Genomic DNA, 21,637 nt, shown 5'->3' with positions numbered 1-21,637 from the left:
TGTAGTTCACATCTGTGCATTTTATGGAAAGAGCCACGTTTTTTTTTCTGGTTTTTGGTCCCATAGACTTCAATGGTTTAAAGATGTGTTTTGCAATATGCAGGTACCGCCGGCATGCAGGGATTGATTGGGAGCCGTTCTGCCATCGAGAAGAGAAAAGCCGTGGGGTTACACACCTTTAAGACCCTTACACATCACACTTTGTGCTTCTTTTTCTTTTGACTTTATTGAAATGTCAAAATACATTTCATTAATTTGTATGCACCACAGAACAGTTGCGGTGCATAAAAACAGTATGGATTTTGCACCACATTGCTCAGCATGCAGGGGCGCTGTTGCAGTGTGAACATTTGTTTTCTATTGCCCTTGCAGAGACCTGTGTTTTGCCAGTGCAGAAATCACAGACCCCCTTTTACATCAGTGTCCCCTCCCATTACAGGCCCCCCCCCCATCACAGACTGATCCCGCCCATCACAGATGGACCCCCCCAAACACAGACCACCCCATCACAGACTGAACCCCCCCACAATCACAGACCCATCACATACTGGACCTCCCCACAATCACAGACTGACCCCCCAATCACAGACTGACCCCCCAATCACAGACTGATCCCCCAATCACAGACTGATCCCCCAATCACAGACTGATCCCCCAATCACAGACTGAACCCCCCACAATCACAGATCCCCCCATCGCAGACTGATCACCCCCCATGACAGTCCTCTCTCAATATCAAACCCAAGCCCTGTCCTGCACTGCACAGCACACCCCCTCCACACAGAAAACCTACCTTATTCACACAGGACATGAAGCAGGGCTGCTCTGAACAATGGGCGGGACCTTTCCCATTAAAAGTGAGTGATTTATTGCTGGGACTGGCCCGCTGCCTAGCAACCAATCACACATTTTTCAACTTAAAAAGTCCCGCCCATTGTCCAGCGCAGTTGTGCTTCATGTTTGTATGCTTAAGACAGACAGGCAGTGTGGGGAGGGGGGAGGGCAGAGAAGGCACAGACCTGCCGCACCTGCCATACTGTGTATATAGCGGCATTGGCAGGTGGGCGAGCCGGCGGCAGAGACACACAGGCGAGGCTGCGGTCCGAGTGGAATGGCCAGTGGGGCCGGAACCGGACCGCCATTTAGTGACGCCCGACATAGCTGATAACCCGCTGTTACAGCTTACTTTACATTGCGGCTCCCTACGCTCCACTCGTGGTTACACAGCCCGCCTCCTGACCCCATGCCTGTATCAGATTGACAGAATGCCAGTCCAATGCTGGGACGTGTTCTGTCTATATGATACAGGCACGGAGTCAGGAGGCGGGGCTGTATGTAACCGCGAGTGGAGCCGCAATGTAAAGTAAGCTGTAACATCGGGTTATCAGCCATGTAATCCCGCGGCTTTTCTCTTCCCCAGGGTGATTGATGAGAAAACGGCTCCCCCACTCCCAGCTCCTCGCCAAAAACGATTTTGCACTCGCAAAATGCGAGGGGAAATTTTGAGGCCTGAGATTTTATATTATATATATATATATATAAGAATAAGTTACAAGGTTAAACAAGGTTAAAGCTAGACTTGTGAATTTTAAAAACAACCCTTGTAGTTGGACCTTCCTGTACTACAGACTGCCAGGGGAAGGAAGAATAATACAAGTAAAAACTTTAAATATTCCCCTAACATACATTTAATTTTGTGGTCCCTTAATAGTCATTCACATGAGTTCAGGGTCCCATACAACATCCTGAAGAGCCAAACATATTTCCATGGCAGGGACGGATGGCCGCAGCCTGCTAAAAACCAATGACAGGCTGGCAGATGTAGTGGCTGTACAGATCTTCCCGCACATATGAGTGTTAAGAATTATACAGAAATGATTGCACAGAATGCGGGTCACCTCTAGAGGAGCTCTTATAGCTGAACTGCAAGTAAAACACACAAATTAAAAGGATAAGGCCCCGTACACACGACCGAACATGTCCGCTGAAGCGGACATGTTCGGTCCTTGTACGGCCGATCGGACAATTGTCCGGCGGATCGGACAGGTTTCCAGCGGACAAATGTTTCTTAGCATGCCAAGAAACATGTCCGCTGGAAGCCTGTCCGTCGGACATGTTCAGTCGTCTGTACAGACTCACCGGACATGTCCGCTCGGCCGAAAGCCCTCGCATGCGTCGAAGTGATTTGACGCATGCGTGGAAGCATTGACCTTCCAGGGCCGCGCACGTCGCTGCGTAATCATCGCGGGGACGGCGCGGCCACGTCACCGCATATCAAGTCCGCGCGGATTTCTGTTTGATGGTGTGTACAACCATCAGACAGAAATCCGGCAGCGGACAGTCCGTCCGTGTGTACGAGGCCTAAGTCCACCCCAACTAGAGCTGCATGATTCTGGCCAAAATGAGAATCACAATTTTTTTGATTAGCAGATAGATCACGATTCTCGCGGCATAACATCATCTTTCACATTAAAACAAAAAAATGTATAAAAAAAATTGGGCTAACTTTACTCTTTTCTTTTTTTTTATTATTAATTGAAGCATATTGCCCCCAAAAAAAAAAATTTGAAAGATCACTGTGACATAAAATATTGCAGCAATTGCCATTTTATTCCCTATGGTCGCTGCTAAAATAAAATTTATTTATATATATATATATATATATATATATATATATATATATATATATATATATATATATATATATATATATATATATATATATATATATATATATATATATATATAATAAAATGTTTGGAGGTTCCCGGTAATTTTCTAACAAAAAATATTGATTTTAACCTAAGAAACAAGTGTCAGAAAAAGATTTGGACTTTAAGTGGTTAAACTTCCTGCATTTACACACAGACTTCGCTTCAAGAAGGAAGTTAGATACAATGTTTCATGGTGTTAAAAAAAACTTGGCAGACTGCAACTTTGTTTACACACACATACGTTTATCCCTTTAATCTAAATTTGGCAGACTGCCCAGACTTTTTATTTTGACAGCTGAGTGAGCAGATAAATTCTCTCCACTTGTTATATGAAAGAATCATCAAACTGCATTGGAGATCGTCAGGGGGGGTTGAATCGAGATCACGATTCTTTAACAATGAATTGTGCAGCTCTAACCCCAACACTAAAATCTCTACATCTACAGACATCCATGATCCAACACTAACCTCTCTAGCCCTGTAAAGAAGAAATCTGTATACATACCTTTTCTGGAGCCGATCCGGTCCCCAGCGGAGGAAGCTCTGCAGAGGACACAGCCAACAACGGCTGTGAAATCAATGGGAAGTGACGTCACCCATAGACTTACTATGGGACTTCCGTTGTTGGCTGTGTTCTCTGAACCTGCCTCCATAGCGAAGCCGCGGATGACAGAGCAGCGTGATATCGGGTCAGATCGGCTTCAAGAAAAGGTATGTATACTGATTTCTTATTTTCTGGGTTAGATAGGTTAGTGTTAGATTGTGGATGTCTGCAGATGTAGGAATTTTAGTGTTAAGATGGATTTATCCTTTAATTCAGCTTTGTAATCATGAATACCACGGTTTGACAAATTTGCTTGGAATCTAGGAGCCAGCTAAAAAAGTTAGGAGCCAGAAAACGCGCCCCGTCCCGACGAGCTTGCGCGCAGAAGCGAACACATACGTGAGCAGCGCCCGTATATGTAAACGGTGTTCAAACCACACATGTGAGGTATCACCGCGATTGGTAGAGCGAGAGCAATAATTCCAGCCCTAGACCTCCTCTAACTCAAAACATGCAACCTGTAGATTTTTTTTAAACGTCGCCTATGAAGATTTTAAAGGGTAAAAGCGGAGGCAATTTTGAAGCGTGACATCTTGGGTATGAATTTACTTGGCGTAACATTATCTTTCAGAATATTAAAAAAAAAAAATGGGGATAACTTTACTGTTGTCTTGTTTTTTTATTAAAAAAAGTGTAATTTTTTCCAAAAAAAGACCGCTGCACAAATACCGCATGACAAAGTATTGCAACGATCGCCATTTTATTCTCTAGGGTGTTAGGATAAAAAAAATATATAATGTTTGGGGGTTCTAATTAGAGAGAAGAAGATGGCAGTTGAAAATAGTGAAAAATTACATTAGAATTGCTTTAACTTGTAATGCTTAACTTGTAATACCAACGGCCACCACCAGATGGCGCTAGCTTACACATCTGGTGGTAATAACTTGTAATACCAACGGCTCACCACCAGATGGCGCCAGCTCACAAAAAAATAAATACAAATTTTGCCCCCCTTCCAAGCCAAATCGCCAGGACCCTATTTCTAGTCACCATGGCGACCTGGCGCCCGGGATTTGTCGAGCCCTGATGAATACAATGTTTTATTTTTATTAAATGTACTTTTTATTAACAGTATTTTTGTAAATGAAAGCAAAGTATCCGAAGTTGTCCTGGTATCAGCCTCTTGCAGTCCCAGTACAAGGGGTCATGTGCTGACAAGGAGAATACAGAGGAGGAGAGTTCAGAGTGACAGAGATAGGAGCTCATCCTTATGCCGCTTCTCCCAGCACTGTCAAGTCCTCAGGTTGGGGGCTGGTCCGGCATGACCTGGGCTCAAAAAATGTGGATTGAATAATGCTGACTGCCACACTGAGGACAGATTTGGCACTGTAAAGGAACTCTGAATTGATGGCAAATGTTGCAGCAAAAGCTTTTTTGCTTTATCTTTTTATCAATTATTGTCTTGTTATTTTTGGGTGTTCTGGTACAATCGCATCAAAAGCCCAAATGCTTCATGGACAGCTAAAATTAGATTTCCCTACAGTTTTCAATAGGCTGTTTAGCAGAAATGATAATTTTCCAGCCAAGTATATTTGTAAGCACTGGGAAAATCACCTGCTCCTGATGAGATAAAGGCCAACACAATGAGATTCTCTCTCATCCATATTTTATTTTGCCTTTTGTGTAGTCTTAAAACTCATTAAAGTTAATGGTGATAATAATTTAAGATGAGATCCAAACTATAGGCAGTACAGACAGGTACATGGGGAGGACAAATATTCAATCATTGGGTTTAAAGTCATTTGTCAAAGGTTTATAGAAACATCTGTCAGCCTTCTGTGGACAAAAGACAGCACCTGCTTCATTGCCTTACCTAAAATCATTAAACACTCTGACATCCCTGACAAAGGACGCTTCATCTTTGTGCAAAATGTTTCCATTGCAACGTTCATACACGCTGGTTTATGTAGTTTAAAGCTAGATTCTGGATAGGTGTTTGATTTTGCATATTTACATTGGTCCAAGCTGGACCAAGCTTCCACAATGACCCTCGTGTCTTCCAGATCCCATGCTGACCAGGTGGCCATGCTGCATGGATCACTTTCTCGGCATGTGATGTCACCGTCCCACCTTGTCCAATCAATGAACGCCTTGTATTCATTAAGAAAAATGCAAGGCATTCTCTGAATGGTGCCCATGCCAAGTGGGTGACCCCTGTGTTGAGTATGCAGCAGGGCAGCTGCTCAGCACTGCTACTACTACAGAGATACCCTTCTTCCAGGATGATTGGGCAGGTATGCAATATGTATATTTACCATGGTCCAAGCTGCATCAATGTAACTATGCATAAAAAAAAAAAAAAAAAAAAAGTTTTCCTAGAGTTCAGATTTATTGCTACATTCGCACTTGAGTGCATTGTATTAATGTGATTTTAAAGCCCCCCCTAGAAGCTTCTTAATAGAAGAAGGATTGCTTGTTTTTTTGACCCACATGTGTGGGCATGGATTTACTAAAGGCAACTAGATTGTGCCATTTACCAGTGCGTTTGCACTGATATTGCCCAGAGTTTAGTGAATGTGGTAAAACTCTACCAAATATCCAGATCAACATTTTGTTTTCCTTTCACCCAATTGGGTTTGCTTTACAAAGTGAAGCTTCACCACATTTACTAAGCTCTGTGGAAAAAGGGTGCAACTGCACAGTCCAGTTGGCTTTAGTAAATCAACCCTGCAGGCATTACTATTGATGTCTATGGGACAATTTTTTTTTCCAAATCTGCTTAAAAAAAACCTCTTGTATTTTGACAAATAGGCTTCTAGTTACAGACGTTTGTGCACTAGTGGGAACAAGCACTATTTAAAACAATGGGATTTTTAAAGTTGACCATTTAGTAGTACTCATGTGTGAATGGGGCCTAAAGCCTGCCATACATGGATTACAATTCAGTTGGTTCAGCAAGGACTGGTCAAATTTTGGTCCATGGCTGAACAGGGAGGTTTTATAGAAATCAATCCACCAATTAACTTTTGTACAACTGTCCTGTTGGATTTTTCCCACTCGATCAGCACTGCAGGCTATAGCCTGCAACACTGATCAATGTATTCTGATGGTGAAGTCTCCCCACTGTCAGAATACAATAGCTCAGCAGGGAGGATTCCCCCACCCACCTCAAATGTGTATAAAGGAATTGGGGCAGTTTATTTCAGTCAACTGACCGGTTGAAATAAAGAAAATAAAGGATTTATCTATGGCAGGGATCCTCAAACTACGGCCCTCCAGCTGTTGTAGAACTACATATCCCATGAGGCATTGTAACACACTGACATTCACAGACATGACTAGGCATGATGGGAATTGTAGTTCCTGAACAACTGGAGAGCCGTAGTTTGAAGACCCATGGTCTATGGGCTACCTAGGGACCCAGAGGGTGCTGGCTCCTAACAACCAGGTGGACTATAATGGCATCTGACCCCCCCCCTCCCCCCACATAAACACACACAGTTTATGTGAAATCAAATTATAACTAAGGGCAAAACTTTTCTTTTTTTTTTTGGCGTGAGATTAGAACACCTTTATTGCGGTGTGTATCCCCACTACCAAATTGTGGGTTGTCCCCAGATGAATATTAGTAATAGTTCTGGGGACCCCAAGTGAGTCATCTAATTTGGAAGGATTTCCTTATACTCCCTGTATGACTATGGGACAGGAAGTGAAGGTAAATTTCCAAAATGAGACACATGGGGGTAAAAAAAAAAAAAAAAAAAAAAAAAAAAAAATCACACACACGTGTTATATATATATATATATATATATAATATTTTCGAGTATAAGCAGAGTTTTTCAGCAAATTTTTTTTGTGCTGAAAATTTCCCCCCTCGGCTTATACTAGAGTCACCTTTTTTGTGCCTGATCTCCTGGACTTTGGGGACCCGGTAGCGGCCGGTTGTAGGACCCCTGGACCCGGAACTTGGCACACATGTAGCCCCATTTCTCCTCTACAAGTGTGCAAAGTTAGTTGTCTGCAGAGCACCGATTTTTGAAAGCTGGGCACCCCTTCCATAGACTCCCATGTTAAACGTCAGTCTAGTCATGGACACGGTGAGGCATGGGCACAATGGCATGCAGATGGACACCCTAGGCTTATACTCGAGTCAATAAGTTTTCCCATTTTTCTTGTGGTAAAATATACTCGGAAAAAAAAAATTATATATATATATATATATATATATATATATATATATATATATATATATATATATACATATATATACACATACATACATACATATATATACACACACACACACACACACACTTTTGCATATATATATATATATATATATATATATATATATATATATATATATATATATATATATATACACACACACACACACACACACACACACACACACACACACACACACACACACACATACACACTGTATATATATTTTATACACACGCACACACACATACACACTGTATATATATTTTATACACACACACACACACACACACACATACGGAACATAAAGACAACTGTCATGCTTTGAATCAGCAAAATTAACATGGAGTGTACAAATGACAAGTCTGTTTGGCCTAGGCTCATTTCAGAGGCCTTGAAGTCAATCTAGTTTGGAGCATACCTTAAAATAGCAATATCTTGTGAGTGTTGAAAGTGCTTGTTATTGCTCAGAGATTTTTAAGCATGCCAAGAATGTCTGACAGAGATACTGTTGCTCTGTTTTCTTGGGATCTCTCTTATACACACCAGTTCGTTGTCAGATGGGGAAATAAAAACGTAGAATAAGGAGTCCAATCTCCTCCCTCACTGCCTATACAGGAAAGACCCATTATCTGAGGTACATTTTGCTTAACAAGTGTCAGATTTAACCACTTTAAAGCGGAGTTCCACCTAAAAATGGAACTTCCGCTTAACCCACTCCTCGCCCCCTTACATGCCACATTTGGCATGTCATTTTTTTGGGGGGGGAGTGGGGGCTTCAGGAGAAGGGGACTTCTTGTCCCACTTCCTCCTTCCCGCCGAGGGGCTGGAAAGGCGATTAGCTTAATCGCCTTCTTGCGCATGCGCAGTGGGTGCCCGGCCGTGAAGCCGAAAGCTGTCACTGCTGGGTGCCCACACTAGGAATGAAGACGCCAGCCGGCGAGGAGCGGAGCCAGGAGCGGAGCCCCGGCCGGCGCGTCGCTGGAGCCGTGGAGCAGGTAAGTGTCTGTTTATTAAAAGCCAGCAGCCAGAAAACGCACCACGTCCCGACGAGCTTGCGCACATAAGCGAACACATACGTGAGCAGCGCCCGCATATGTAAACGGTGTTCAAACCACACATGTAAGGTATCGCCGCGATTGGTAGAGCGAGAGCAATAATTCTAGCCCTAGACCTCCTCTGTAACTCAAAACATGCAACCTGTAGATTTTTTTTTAAACGTCGCCTATGAAGATTTTAAAGGGTAAAAGTTTGTCGGCATTCCACGAGCGGATGCAATTTTGAAGCGTGACATGTTGGGTATGAATTTACTCGGCATAACATTATCTTTCATAATATTAAAAAAAATGGGGATAACTTTACTGTTGTCTTATTTTTTTTAATTAAAAAAACTGAATTTTTTCCCCAAAAACGTGCGCTTGTAAGACCACTGCGCAAATACGGCGTGACAGAAAGTCAACGATCGCCATTTTATTCTCTAGGGTGTCAGGATAAAAAATATAATGTTTGGGGGTTCTAATTAGAGGGAAGAAGATGGCAGTGAAAAATTACATTAGTATTGCTGTTAAACTTGTAATGCTTGACTTGTAATACCAACGGCCACCACCTGATGGCGCCAGCTTACACAAGGAAGAGCTGAGGACTTTTTTGCCCACCTTCCAAGCCAAGTCGCCAGGATGCTATTTCTAGTCGCCATGGCGACCGGGATTTGTCGAGCCCTGATTTACTGTCCCCTCAAAATAACATTCTTCACAGCCTGTTCCCTGCTGCGCTTCTGGAAGTGGGGGAAGGGTACCTGTCAAAAACAGGTACCCATTCCCTCCTCCCCCCTGAAAGGTGGCAAATGTAGCACCGGAGGCACGGAGGGGGGGCGTCAGGAAAGGGTTAAGCAGAAGTTCTACTTTTGGATGGAACTTTGCTTTAAATAAAAAGCTGTAGAAGCATGTCAAAGACAAACATTGTGTATTTAGCAGGGTAGGTTTGGAGTGTTAGCCTGGTCATTACCACCATTTGTTTTACTGTGAATACTCCGTACATATTGGAGGTGCTCTTTGATCTGCTGACTGATGGAGGAGCACAAAAGCCTTTAGGCCCCTTTCAGACGGACGGCTGTTTTGCCGCAGTTAAAAGCACTACAGATGTTTTGTGAAATTCAAGGCTCCAGGCACTGCGATTAGCTGCATTTGCACATTGCGATTACATGCGTTTAACTGTGGCCGCGTTTAGCTGCGGTATTCATTTCCATAGCAACCATTTTTTTTTGTTTTTGTTTGGGTCCCTTGAATTCTAAAACGCTGCTATCCGCAGTTGACAAAAAAGACTGCGATTAACTTCGGTTATGTGCATATAGCTGCGCTACATCGCACCTGGACGCATTCAATTCTATTTTTTCTATTCGCACCAAACCGCATGTAACGTAATCACGTGCAAACGCTGTGTGTGAATGGGGCCATTGGAAAACATTGTGTGCTTTTAGCTGCGGTAGAAAAATAGAAAATCCGCAGCTAAAAGCACCATTCTATCCGTCCGTCTGAAAGGGGCCTTAGAGTGGTGGAACCGATGAGAACAAAAATTCGGAATATTTATCCTCAGTAAGTGTGCACCATTATTTTTTAGAAATGTGTTTCACCCAGCAATCATCTAGATTTCAGATAAAAAAAAAAATAATTCAAATAGTTTTCAATAATTGTTATTTTCTATCATGCTTAGAATCCGATTCTCTGAATAGGCGAAACACTGTTCACTGACCTCTGTCCTACTGCTGACTCTCCATATAGAGAGTGAGAGGGACATCCTACAAAATCTTACAAGGAGCCAACGCCTCGCCCGAAAAATAAACTTCTCCTTTATAGAAAATTGAATGGATTTTCTGAAGTCTCTACGTTATAATGTGAAGCTGCAGACACCATGTAAAATGGCTTGTGAGGTAATAGATTTTTGCACACCTAGTAAAGTAGTTGTGAAATGGATTGCCTCTCCTCTTTGTAGATTGTAAGCCTCCACCATCAGTAAACAGAACTGCGGAGCACGCCTGTGTCTCACATGGCCGATGGGTACAATTCTGATTTACAGTACAAATACACACATAGGTGGAGAACATACATAATTACTGGGTACAACTTCTGTCATAGTATAACCTGAGCCAATGTTATGTGGAAACACTTTAATTATAGCTAAATTATTTTACATTCTGAAGCAATAATATCTTATAATGGCAATAAAACATGCTCGATTTTACCTGTGATAAAAAAAAAACAAAAAAACAACACACACACACAAATTATTTTGTTTTATTATACAACTGGGTCGGGTTCGAGCCTCTGTCATGCTTACCGCTGCCCGTCTCCCTATTGGGGACAGGAAGTAATAAAAAACCTCTCCAACCAGGACGCAGGTAAAAACAAATAGGTAGATTCAGGTACATGGGTGCAAACTTGCGGCGGCGTACCTTAGCCTGTTTAGGCTACGCCGCCGTAAGTAAGCTAGGCAAGTACATGATTCTCAATGTACTTGCCTGCTAATATACGACGGCGTAGCCTAAAGCGGGCGGGCTTAAGGGCGCAGAATTCAAATGTCTTGGAGGGGGGCGTGTTTGATGGCAATGAAGCTTGACCTCACGTTTTTTACGTTTTCTTTAATGCGCATGCGCCGGGCGTCTACATTTCCCAGGGTGCATTGCGGCTAAGTACGCCGCACAGGCCTATTGATTTCGACGTAAACGACGTAAATCCCGATTCGCGGATGACTTACGCAAACGACGTAAAAAAAATTGAATCTCGCAGCGGGAACGGCGGCCATACTTTAACATTGTTATTCCACCTAATAGGTGGAAAAACTTTAGGCCTGCTAATGCCTTACAGAAACGGCGTAAAACTACTGCGGCGGCCGGGCGTACGTTCGTGAATAGGCGTATCAACTCATTTACATATTCTACGCCGACCGCAATGGAAGCGCCACCTAGCGGGCATCCGAAATATTGCAATCTAAGACAGGACGGCGCAAGCAGTCGTATCTTAGATATGTTTAAGCGTATCTCTGTTTGAGCATACGCTTAAACATAGGTTGGCGTAGATTCTGAATCTTTCTGAATCTACCTAAAAAAGTACACAGAACATCTGACACTATTACCGTTTGCACCTTCCACAGTGACATCTGCACCCTCCATTTCCCCCCTTGGTGGGGGAAAGATCTCCTCAATGGTGACACAGACAGATGTGAACCCTTCCCCTTATTCCATCCAAATCAAATTGCTCGGGCTGGAGTTAGGCGTTAATATAAATCCAAGAGCGCTTAAAGCTGGCCATAGATGGGATCAAATCTCAGCCGGATCAGGCGAGATTCAATCCATCAATGGGCAGGCTGGTTGTACCTAAGTTGGGTACAAACAGCCTGTCAGATTATTTACATGCAATTACTGCTGGCTACTATAGCCACTAGCTGTAATCATTGTAATCTGCTGGCTTGGAAATCTCCTTGCGTCCCCGTCCCCCCCAGTAGAACACAATAGCGCTGTGGGAGGCATTTTCTCCATACTGACTGTGTTGTGTTCTTTCCTTCCACCCATGATCTATGGGCTGCTTAAGTCATGGATGGATAAAGGACAATATGCAACTCCATGCATGCTCTTTTAATCAGTCCGAATTTGTTACATCTCCATAAGGATAAAAATACAGCAGTGGTAGACGTGTTTCAGCCGCAACGGCTTTGTAAGACATGGGCATTGGCTATGTTTATCAACCTGGGGTCCCTGGACCCACTACACTTTCCATATTATTATTATGACATTTTTATTACCTTTTCAATATTGACAACACACTTGGTTTTTCCATAAATAATCAGTTGACCTAAAGTGAAATCACATCCTCCCTGCCCACCCATCCAAATGACATGTCACAATGTATTTCACATTTTAATACAATACAAAATAAATGATGACAAGTCAGCCTTTTTACTTGAAACATCCAATCAATCATAGGAAGGATTTCTACAGATTTTCCCTCAGAGAATAGGTGCAGGAACTCCCCCTTTCCACGTCACCCCTTGTCTCCACCCATATCCTGAGCACCCTTCCTTGGCTCCACTCCCTACCCACATTCCAGGACCACCCCTTTTAGAGAATAGACATTTTTTACATTTGTGGTACGAAGTAATCCGATTATAAGAAGAGCAGTAAAATGGATCCCCTTCAGCCAATATATCCCCCCAGCAGCAATAGATCACTCACAACAAAATACTTCCCCATCAACAATAGACTCCGGCAGCAACAACAGATCTCCCTGCAGCCAGAATCTATAGACCCCCCCCCCTGAAATAATAGATCCACCCAGCAACAATGGACCACCTACAACAAAATACCTTCTTTAGCAAAAATAGACCCCCCCGCAGCAACAACAGATCTCCCCACAGCCAGCATAAATAGACTCCCTCCCAACAACAACAGACCCCCCCCCCCCCCCTTCACAAATATATTCCCTCCAGCGACAATATATCCCCCAGCAATTAACAGACCCTGCCGCACACCCCCATGTTCCTGCTGAAAAAAAAAAAGCCCTGCACATCATTGGATGTTTGGAGGGGGGCACAGTTTACTCTAGTAATTCAAGCCACAGTTACTGCTCCCTCAGGTATCTTTTGTTATATTGATCGTATGTGACTTCCAACAAAATGTTGCACACTACTCTGTTTAAACAAAGTTTCCTGATGTATTTTGGAAACCTCTCTATCATTTAGAATGTGTTTCTTTAAATGTTGCATCACTGTATAGCGATAGGCTATAATGTTGTAGACCTCATTTTATTAAAAAGTAGAAAAAATGCAGATGCAGGGAAAAAGTGTTGTCACCCTTTAACAGTGACTGACCAAGGACTTTCATGGCAGGATCACCAGGTATTGCATTAAAGCAGAACTTAAAGCGGACCTTCAGTAATTTTCTCATCTTTCCATCTATTAAATCTTCTGCCCTTGTTGTTTTGACTTTGGATAGTCAAACATTTTTTTTTTATGCCAGTAAATACCTTATACAGCCCACTTCCTGTTTCCGGTCTGGTAAAAAGCCTAGGCTTATGACATCATGCACTGATCTCTCTCACTCTCGTGAGAGTTTGCCAGGAAAAGTTGGTGGGTGGGGGCGAGTCATAAGAGGGCCAATCAGAGCTGCAGGTTTGCCCCCTCTGTGTAAATCCAAGAAGTAAACATGCAGCAGCTTCAGCTGCCCACAGTTGAAATGGCTGCAGCCAGACTTAGTGGGGGAGATTTCTGCAGCATATTTGGCATATTGTATAATATTATATATATATGTGCAAAAAAAAGGCCCAAATTGCACTTCTCGGCGCCAAGGGTATTGCAATTACCATCTCTGAGACTCCCCTTGAAGCTGAACCAGCTAAAAAAAAGGGAAAATTATGTATAGAATAGTAGAAATTAATAAAATTGATATCAAAGAGAACAATGATACAATTAGCAGCAGCTGTTTAAAATATATAAATGAGCAATGTCAGAAATATAAAACAAATAAAAATGACAGCATCAAATCCTGGAACTAAAATAGTCCAAATGATAAAAATCGGCGATAAAATGTGGATAAATGTACACATATACATGTGAGACACTTGAGTGGTGACGTGGCAACAGTAGGTCATAGGTGATAATTACACATGTGCGTTCCCGTTCGTAACAAATGGATTTTCGTATGAATTTGTTAGCATTCGTACATTCGGATCAATTCGAACATCCGAAAAGCTGAAAGAACCAACATACGAAAATGACGGAATTACAAATAAGCGAAAATGCGAACATACGATTGGACAATCTTACTAAAATACGAAACACCGAAAAAGCAAAAAACGAAAATGACATCTATAACGAACGATTTGCATTCCGTATTTTAAATCCTTTGTTTGTTCATATTTTCCTTCGTATGTTCGTATTTTCATTTGTGCGTTTTGTAAATCCGTTTCTTTGTCTGTTCGTAAATTTGTGTACTTGTATCGTTCTTTCGAATGGGCACTGGGCAGTGTAGTGAGTGATTACTTAATATCTTAGCCAATCAGCTTATCTCTTTTGTGCTGAGTCACCTTGTACAGTGTAAAGCCTCGTACACACGATCGGACTTCAAACTAACTTTTCCGTGGATTTTTGTCTGAAGGGAGTTGGCCAGACTCTAGCGTACACACGGTCGGATTTTTTTGAAAACGCTAATTTTGACGTTTGTTGGCAAAAAGTCCGACCGTGTGTACGGGGCGTAAGAGAAAGTCTATCTTAATATGGATTAGCCGCGTGTTGCTATGTATTTACGAAAGTACAAAATTACGAATCCATTAAACGAAAATTATCTAACAAAATTACGAAAATAAGTTAGACAGAATTACGAATCATTCAGTATAAATGAAAATAAAACGAAAAATAAATTGTTTACCAAAATACGAACAGGTCAGAATAGGAAAACTTGAGACTTACGAAATTACGAATCTACGTAACGAGACGAAACGGAATGTCTGCACATGTCTAGTGATAATTGCTTCTATGGATATAGACTGTAGTGCACCCTACAGCAATCCCAAATCTTTACCACAAGTGAGGCACTCTCCCCCTCCGGGGTAAACACTCACCAGAAAGATGAAGGTTATAAGCCTTAAAATAGAGGTAGTCTCACTCCAACTTCCGTCATCACCAACGGGACAGCATGGGTTAAATTCCACAGGTATTCATATAGAAACACAAAGGCACCATACAGGGCAATACTGTTTAATAAAGTTAACCCAAAAGACACAATCCACGTAATATATGCACGTACAATTTCCATATTTTTCACTCCATAAGACGCACCTAGATTTTAGAGGAGGAAAACAAGAAAAATAAATATTCTGAACCAAATGGTGAGATAAAATATTTTCCAATGAAATGCAGCCTGACCATTGACCCCCTGTCCATAACTCACATCTGCACACCCACCCATGCACAACCCACCTCTGCACCCCCCCACCCTTCTCCGACCTGCGCCCTCTTTCTGCGACCCACCCCTGCACCCTCTTTCTGCGACCCACCCCTGCACCCCATGTCTCTTGCTCACTTCTGCACCCCCCATCCTTTTGCATTTCACCTATGCCCGCCTTCCCCTTTAATGACCACAGTTCACTTCATCACACTTTCCCCCTTTTACAGCTCACTTCTGTACCCCTGGCCACAACTCGCTTTTGCACCTTTTTCTACGGCTTATCTCTGCAACCCCCCAACAGCCAAGCTTTGCATTTCTTTATCTCAGCTCCCTCTGTATCTCCTCAGATTTGCATAAGCCCCCCATCCCCTGCTTTCTGGCTTTACCCACGCAGTGTACAGCACGTGTTGCTGCAACTCTTTTCACTTGCCAGTGGCAGGCACGGGGGTCGCCATCCGGACGTCTGAAGCTCAGGATGTAATGCCCCCACCCCCTACCCATGATCACACAGCGCCAAGCAACTGTCTCTCTGTTGCAGCACACCTGCTCTGAGACTAGATGCCACAGAGGAAGGTAGGCGGAGCCTCCGTGAGTTGCTTAGAGTGCGGCTAATCACTGGCCGCTTATGGGGCGCTAGTCTCCGCCCTCCCTCCCCGGCCAAGTCACGCCGCCGTTTCATCAATACAGACCTGCCTGAGGGTCTGTAGCTGGCTGGGGACAGTTTGTTGTTGGGAGCCTTGACTCGGCAGAAGGGGGCTTCTTTCATGCGGAAATGACGCCCCCTGCAAAGTGCACTGTGCGGGGGTGGTGCAAGCGTAGGCGGGGGCGGTGCCTGTCGTATATTCGCACCAAAAGACGCAGAAACATTTTCCCCCAGATTTCTGGGTGACAAAAGTGCGTCTTATTGTGTGGAAAATATGGTAATACTCTTGTTAATGAACTTAAATGCAGAGTGTATTCACTGCCAACTGGTCCACAAGACGCCTGTGTTGCGAACGCGGCGTGGCAGTCCTGGTTGGGGCCAGCTGGCAGTGAACCACACTCGTCACTTCCTGGTTTCTGACACGCCGTTGTAACCACGCCCTGACCGGTTTCGGCACTCCTTGACTTCAACAGAGGGCGTATATAAAATATGCAAAGTGTTTGGAGGGAAGATTCAGAATAGCAAAGATGTTTTTATTACAAATTATGTAAGCAGACTGCAGTTCTTCTTTAAAGGAACAGGGAGACACACAGACACTCAGGAATAGATGGGGGGGGGGGGGCAGTACATCCCACAGAAGGACATAGGACCATAGAACTCCTTAAAAAGGAAAGTAAAGCTTTGTTTTTTCACCTTAAGGCATCCTATGCATTAAAAGGTGAAAAAACACCTTGCACTTTCGGGCCCCCCAGCCCCCCCCCCCCCCGTTTTACCTACCTAAGCCACACAACTCAGTGGGCTCCTTCCCACAATGGTTTCCCCCAGCTTGAGGTGGCTCGTCATTGGTGATTGATAGCAGCGCAGCCATTGGCTCCTGCTGCTGTTAATCAAAGCAATGACACTGTGCACCGGGGGCAAAGCCGAATGATACAGTTGCCGGCTGCATCACAGGAGCGCGCCCGCAAGCTAACGCTCTTGGGAGAGCGCTTCCCAAGAAGGGGGGTTAGCTCTTGCTAACATTTTTACTGGTGAAGGTTTATTTTGTTACACTCAATATGTTGCTAAACTAAAAACCTGAGGGTTTAACATTACTTTAAGATTTATAAATGATGAAAATTACATTAAGATAAAGTTTATATGCGATTTTAATGATTGGGTTTACACACACACACACACACACACACACACACCTCTACCTATTGTTCCCCATTAATACTTTCACAGATATTTTAGTTATAGACATAGTGTGTGCCTCTAAATTACATTCGTCATTCCCTGCCTCCATCTCTGCTTGTTCACATGTGCTACAAAACAGGACAGCATGTTATTGCATACACGTGCTTGGTGGTAGCTGGGGCCAAACAAGAATCAGCAGGTTTTCAGTAATTAATATAGTATATGGATTGCGCTACCCTGGTAGTTGACCTACATCCACTTAATTCTGTGCAACGGTTACAATTATTAACTCCTGTAAATAACACCTATAAATGACCATCCATCAAACATAAATGTGTACCAAGTGTTCATATACAAATGTTCTTCTCAGAAAGATGTGAAAACACACACATAGAGCACGTTATATCTAAAAAAGAACGTGCATTACGATAGATAGATAGATAGAGAATTTCTAAATGGATCCTCTTCCCTTTAAAAGTCCCAATGTGATGACCAAGTGTTTTTAGGCTATCAATACTCCTCTTGCGGAGTGTTCAACCACCAACCACAGTTACCAGACCCAAGAAAAAACAAAAAAAAAAGTGTCGGTGCTCCTGGAGGGTCTGGAAACACAAAACAACTGAGGGTCAGAGGAAAGGGATGGGCCTTTTAACCACTTGAGATCCGCGCTATAGACAAAATACGTCCGCAGCGCGGCTCTCAAGTGCCAAGTGGCCGTTTAAACACGGCCTTTTATGTGCATTACCCGCACGCGCCAGCGGGTAAAAACTGTCCCGGCGCATCGCCGAAGACCCGATGCGTGTACCTGGCGGCCGCGATGTCCGCCGGGTACACGCGATCGTCGGTGACACGGCAGGTGACAGCAGGGACGTGGAGCTCCGTGTGTAAACACAGAGCTCCACGTCCTGTCAGGGAGAGAGGAGACCGATCTGTGTCCCTTGTACATAGAGACACAGCATCGGTCACCTCCCCCAGTCACCCCCCTCCCCCCACAGTTATAACACACCCAGGCTACACAGTTAACCCCTTCCTCACCCCCTAGTGTTAACCCCTTCCCTGCCAGTCACATTTATACAGTAATTCGTGTATTTTTATAGCACTGATCGCTGTATAAATGTGAATGGCGCCAAATTTGTGTCAAAAGTGTCCGATACGTCCGCCGCAATATCCCAGTCCCAATAAAAATCGCAGATCGCCGCCATTACTAGTAAAAAATGTTCCCCATTTTGTAGGCGCTATAACTTTTGCGAAAAAAAAGTCGCTTATTGCGATTTTTTTTTTTTTTACAAAAATACGTCGAAAAATACGTATCGGCCTTAACTGAGAAAAAAAAGATTTTTTTAAAAAAAAATTGGGATATTTATTATAGCAACAAGTAAAAAAAAATATATATTTTTTTTAAATTGTCGCTCTTTTTTTGTTTATAGCGCAAAAAATAAAACCGCAGAGGTGATCAAATACCACCAAAAGAAAGCTCTATTTGTGGGGAAAAAAGGACGCCAATTTTGTTTGGGAGCCACGTCGCACGACCGCGCAATTTTCAGTTAAAGCGACGCAGTGCCGGACGCTGAGATTTCGCCTGGGAACGAAGGGGGTTCATGTGCCCAGTAAGCAAGTGGTTAAATTGTATCCAATTTGTGTTTCCTTTAGAGGGCAGAGCCAATCATCTCTCAAGTAGCTGTCCTGGAAGGTAAGGGGGGAAAATACCTGTAATCTGACCCAAAGAAGCTCATGTTATTTTATGAGCTTAGGGAGTTTTTCCAGGCGTTTTGCTTCAGGTGACAAAATGCTCAGATGTGATCAGATTTCATTGAAATGAGTGGAATTTTGCTTGTTGGGCATTTCTCAGGTATTTTATGAGCTGAAAACGCTCAGGTGTGAATGCAACGTTAAAGATTTCCTGCGTCTCTCAATAGACACCAAGAAAAGGATTTTACAGCGAGTACAAAAATACTATTATATTGCAGCTTACCTATCCTTAGTTGTGTTGCCTGTTTTTTTTTTTTATTTTGTACCAATTTTGACTGATGAGACCGACAGTAACACACTTCCTATCCTTTTCTTCATAATAGAGGGGGAGGGGTTCTATAGTACTTAGATAATTGGAATTTATGTAATTGATAAAAGTACGGCACAAGCAAGGATCACAGAAAGTTATCAGGTGACTAGATTTCCGAACCTCTTTAAAGCGGGGGTTCACCCGAAATTTTTTTTTTTTAATATTAGATTGAGGCCAATTACGGGAAGCACAATCGGGTGTGTTTTTTTTTAAATCAATGCAGTACTTACCGTTTTAGAGATAGATGTTCTCCGCCGCTTCCGGGTATGGTCTTCGGGACTGGACGTTCCTATTTGATTGACAGCCTTCCGACCGTCGCATACAGCACATCACGAGTTACCGAAAGAAGCCGAACGTCGGTCCGGCTCTATACAGCGCCTGCGCATCGACGTTTGGCTACTTTCGGCAACTCGTGACGCGCTGTATGCGACGGTCAGAAGGCTGTCAATCTAATAGGAACGCCCAGTCCCGCAGACCATACCCGGAAGCGGCGGAGAAGATCCATCTCTAAAACGGTAAGTACTGCATTGATTTAAAAAAAAAAAACACACCTGATTGTGCTTCCCGTAATTAGCCTCAATCTAATGTTAAAAAATTGTTTTTTTCGGGTGAACCCCCGCTTTAAGCAGTTTTTCTTAATTCATCTGGCAGGTCAAAAAAAACAAATAAAACAAACAAACAAACCAAAAACAACAAAAATTACAGATCTCCGCATCCACACAAGCAATGTGGATGTAAGGATCTCCACCACTGTGCTATTGTATTCAGAGAACAGGGACGCCATACCCCTGTCTGAATACGTTGGCTACAATGACTGATTGAACACTGGACATTCGACAGAAGCCGGTCTAACCACAGGGGTACACAAGGACTGAAATTCTTCCTGTTCCTACTGAACCAGACACATTTTGATACATGTACACCCAGCTTTAGGGATCCTTGTAAAAAAGGTAAACTTAATAAAACGGTATTTTCCATGTTTCTTATCGCACAATCTGTAATTATCTGTGTAAATGGGGTTAATGCTTTGCAGCAGTGATTGGTAGCAAAAGATCATGTGACCGACCTGGCCTGCCTAAACAGGCAGCTTTGGGAACAGCAGTTTTTTTTATTACTATTATTGATGGCAAGTCCACTTTCGTCTCGTCTGGGTAGTGCAGGGGTCAAGTCCTGGGGAAAAAAGTGTGGGAACTCCCAACCAAGATCCACTCCCCCACCAAAAAAAAAAAAAAAAAATGATACGCATAATTACTAAGCCACATGTTTTTTGTTTTGTTTTTTTTTAAAAAGAAGCAAGTTCTTTCTAAATCCCGCGATAACTCGCGGCAGACCTCCGCAATGTCTCCTGGGAACAATGACAAAAGCTCCCAGGAGACATTGTGACATTGAGAAAGTGACGGAATACCCGATGAATCCATATACAGGAAGCGGCCAGTAACAAAGGATTACTAAGGTTCGCCTGCCCCTGACAGTGACTCGAGCTGGGCATTGCCGCTTAGTGAAGGATTGGCTCGGGCGGCTCGGCTGCTCTAGTCCTGCAAAGGGAACTGCGTTTCTTACTGTGAAAAAAGTGCAGGAACTCCGTTGCCACGCGTTCCCGCAGGAATTGAGCCCTGGGGTAGTGGTCATGCTATACAGAAGACCTACAGGGAAAATTTGGCAGTTAGCTAAAGCATCTAGCATGGGAGAAATTGATGGGTGCCATCACCCTCTTACATGGATAAAGAAAGGATTGTTTGGGCAGATAATATCAGTTTGAAAAGATATTTGTCAGATATATGCAATTTGGTTTCTTGAAGTAGCAATAAATAATGTATGGCTTCTTAGTTTGCTTGTAAGTGGTGGACATTCCAGCATACCCGTTTTCATGACCTGCCTCTACTGAACTGTTTTACAGACACAGCAGCCCCCATCTGTGCCAGGGACATCACTGATCTGCTGATGAAAGAACTGGCTTTTCTGTCAGGTAAGCAGAGTGTCATTGCCCGTCATCCTGTGTTATCTTGTAATTAAATCCTCACCATGAACTTGCACGCTGTTTGGCAATGTGATACCCTGAGTATTATCCTCTAGTCTCCAATACCATCAGAAGTATAGTTAATAAAACATTACAAGTGTTTAGAAGCATATAAGGTTTCTCTGAGGAGCAAACAATGTCAAATATAATTATTAAAAATACATAATGTTCTTTCATAAAAATGCATACAACGATATGAAAAATAAGATGTGTAGAGACAACTTGCAGTATACATGTTTGTTTCAAAATATAGATGCAAGTACTTCACCATGTTCAGACTAGGATCCAAATCCATGTGTGTGGGCCCATCAGAAAGCTGGCAC

At 43.1% G+C, this 21,637-nt stretch overlaps 1 protein-coding gene across 5 annotated transcripts in view; it reads left to right on the top strand.

The window, feature by feature from the left end:
* MCF2 (MCF.2 cell line derived transforming sequence) overlaps positions 1-21,637 on the top strand; it is a 181,452-nt gene that overhangs the window by 14,311 nt on the left and 145,504 nt on the right. For all 5 annotated transcript variants that reach the window (XR_005743553.1, XM_040323778.1, XM_040323779.1 and 2 more), the window contains exon 2: positions 21,195-21,263. Coding sequence is in view for 4 of the 5 variants with exons in the window: in XM_040323778.1 (XP_040179712.1) it covers positions 21,195-21,263 (69 nt within the window). In the remaining variant the exon portion in view is untranslated. The remainder of the gene's footprint in view (positions 1-21,194; positions 21,264-21,637) is intronic.

The sequence above is a fragment of the Rana temporaria genome, chromosome 9, assembly GCF_905171775.1.
Source record: "Rana temporaria chromosome 9, aRanTem1.1, whole genome shotgun sequence".
Classification (NCBI taxonomy): domain Eukaryota; kingdom Metazoa; phylum Chordata; class Amphibia; order Anura; family Ranidae; genus Rana; species Rana temporaria.
This window is presented reverse-complemented; position numbering and strand designations above follow the sequence as displayed.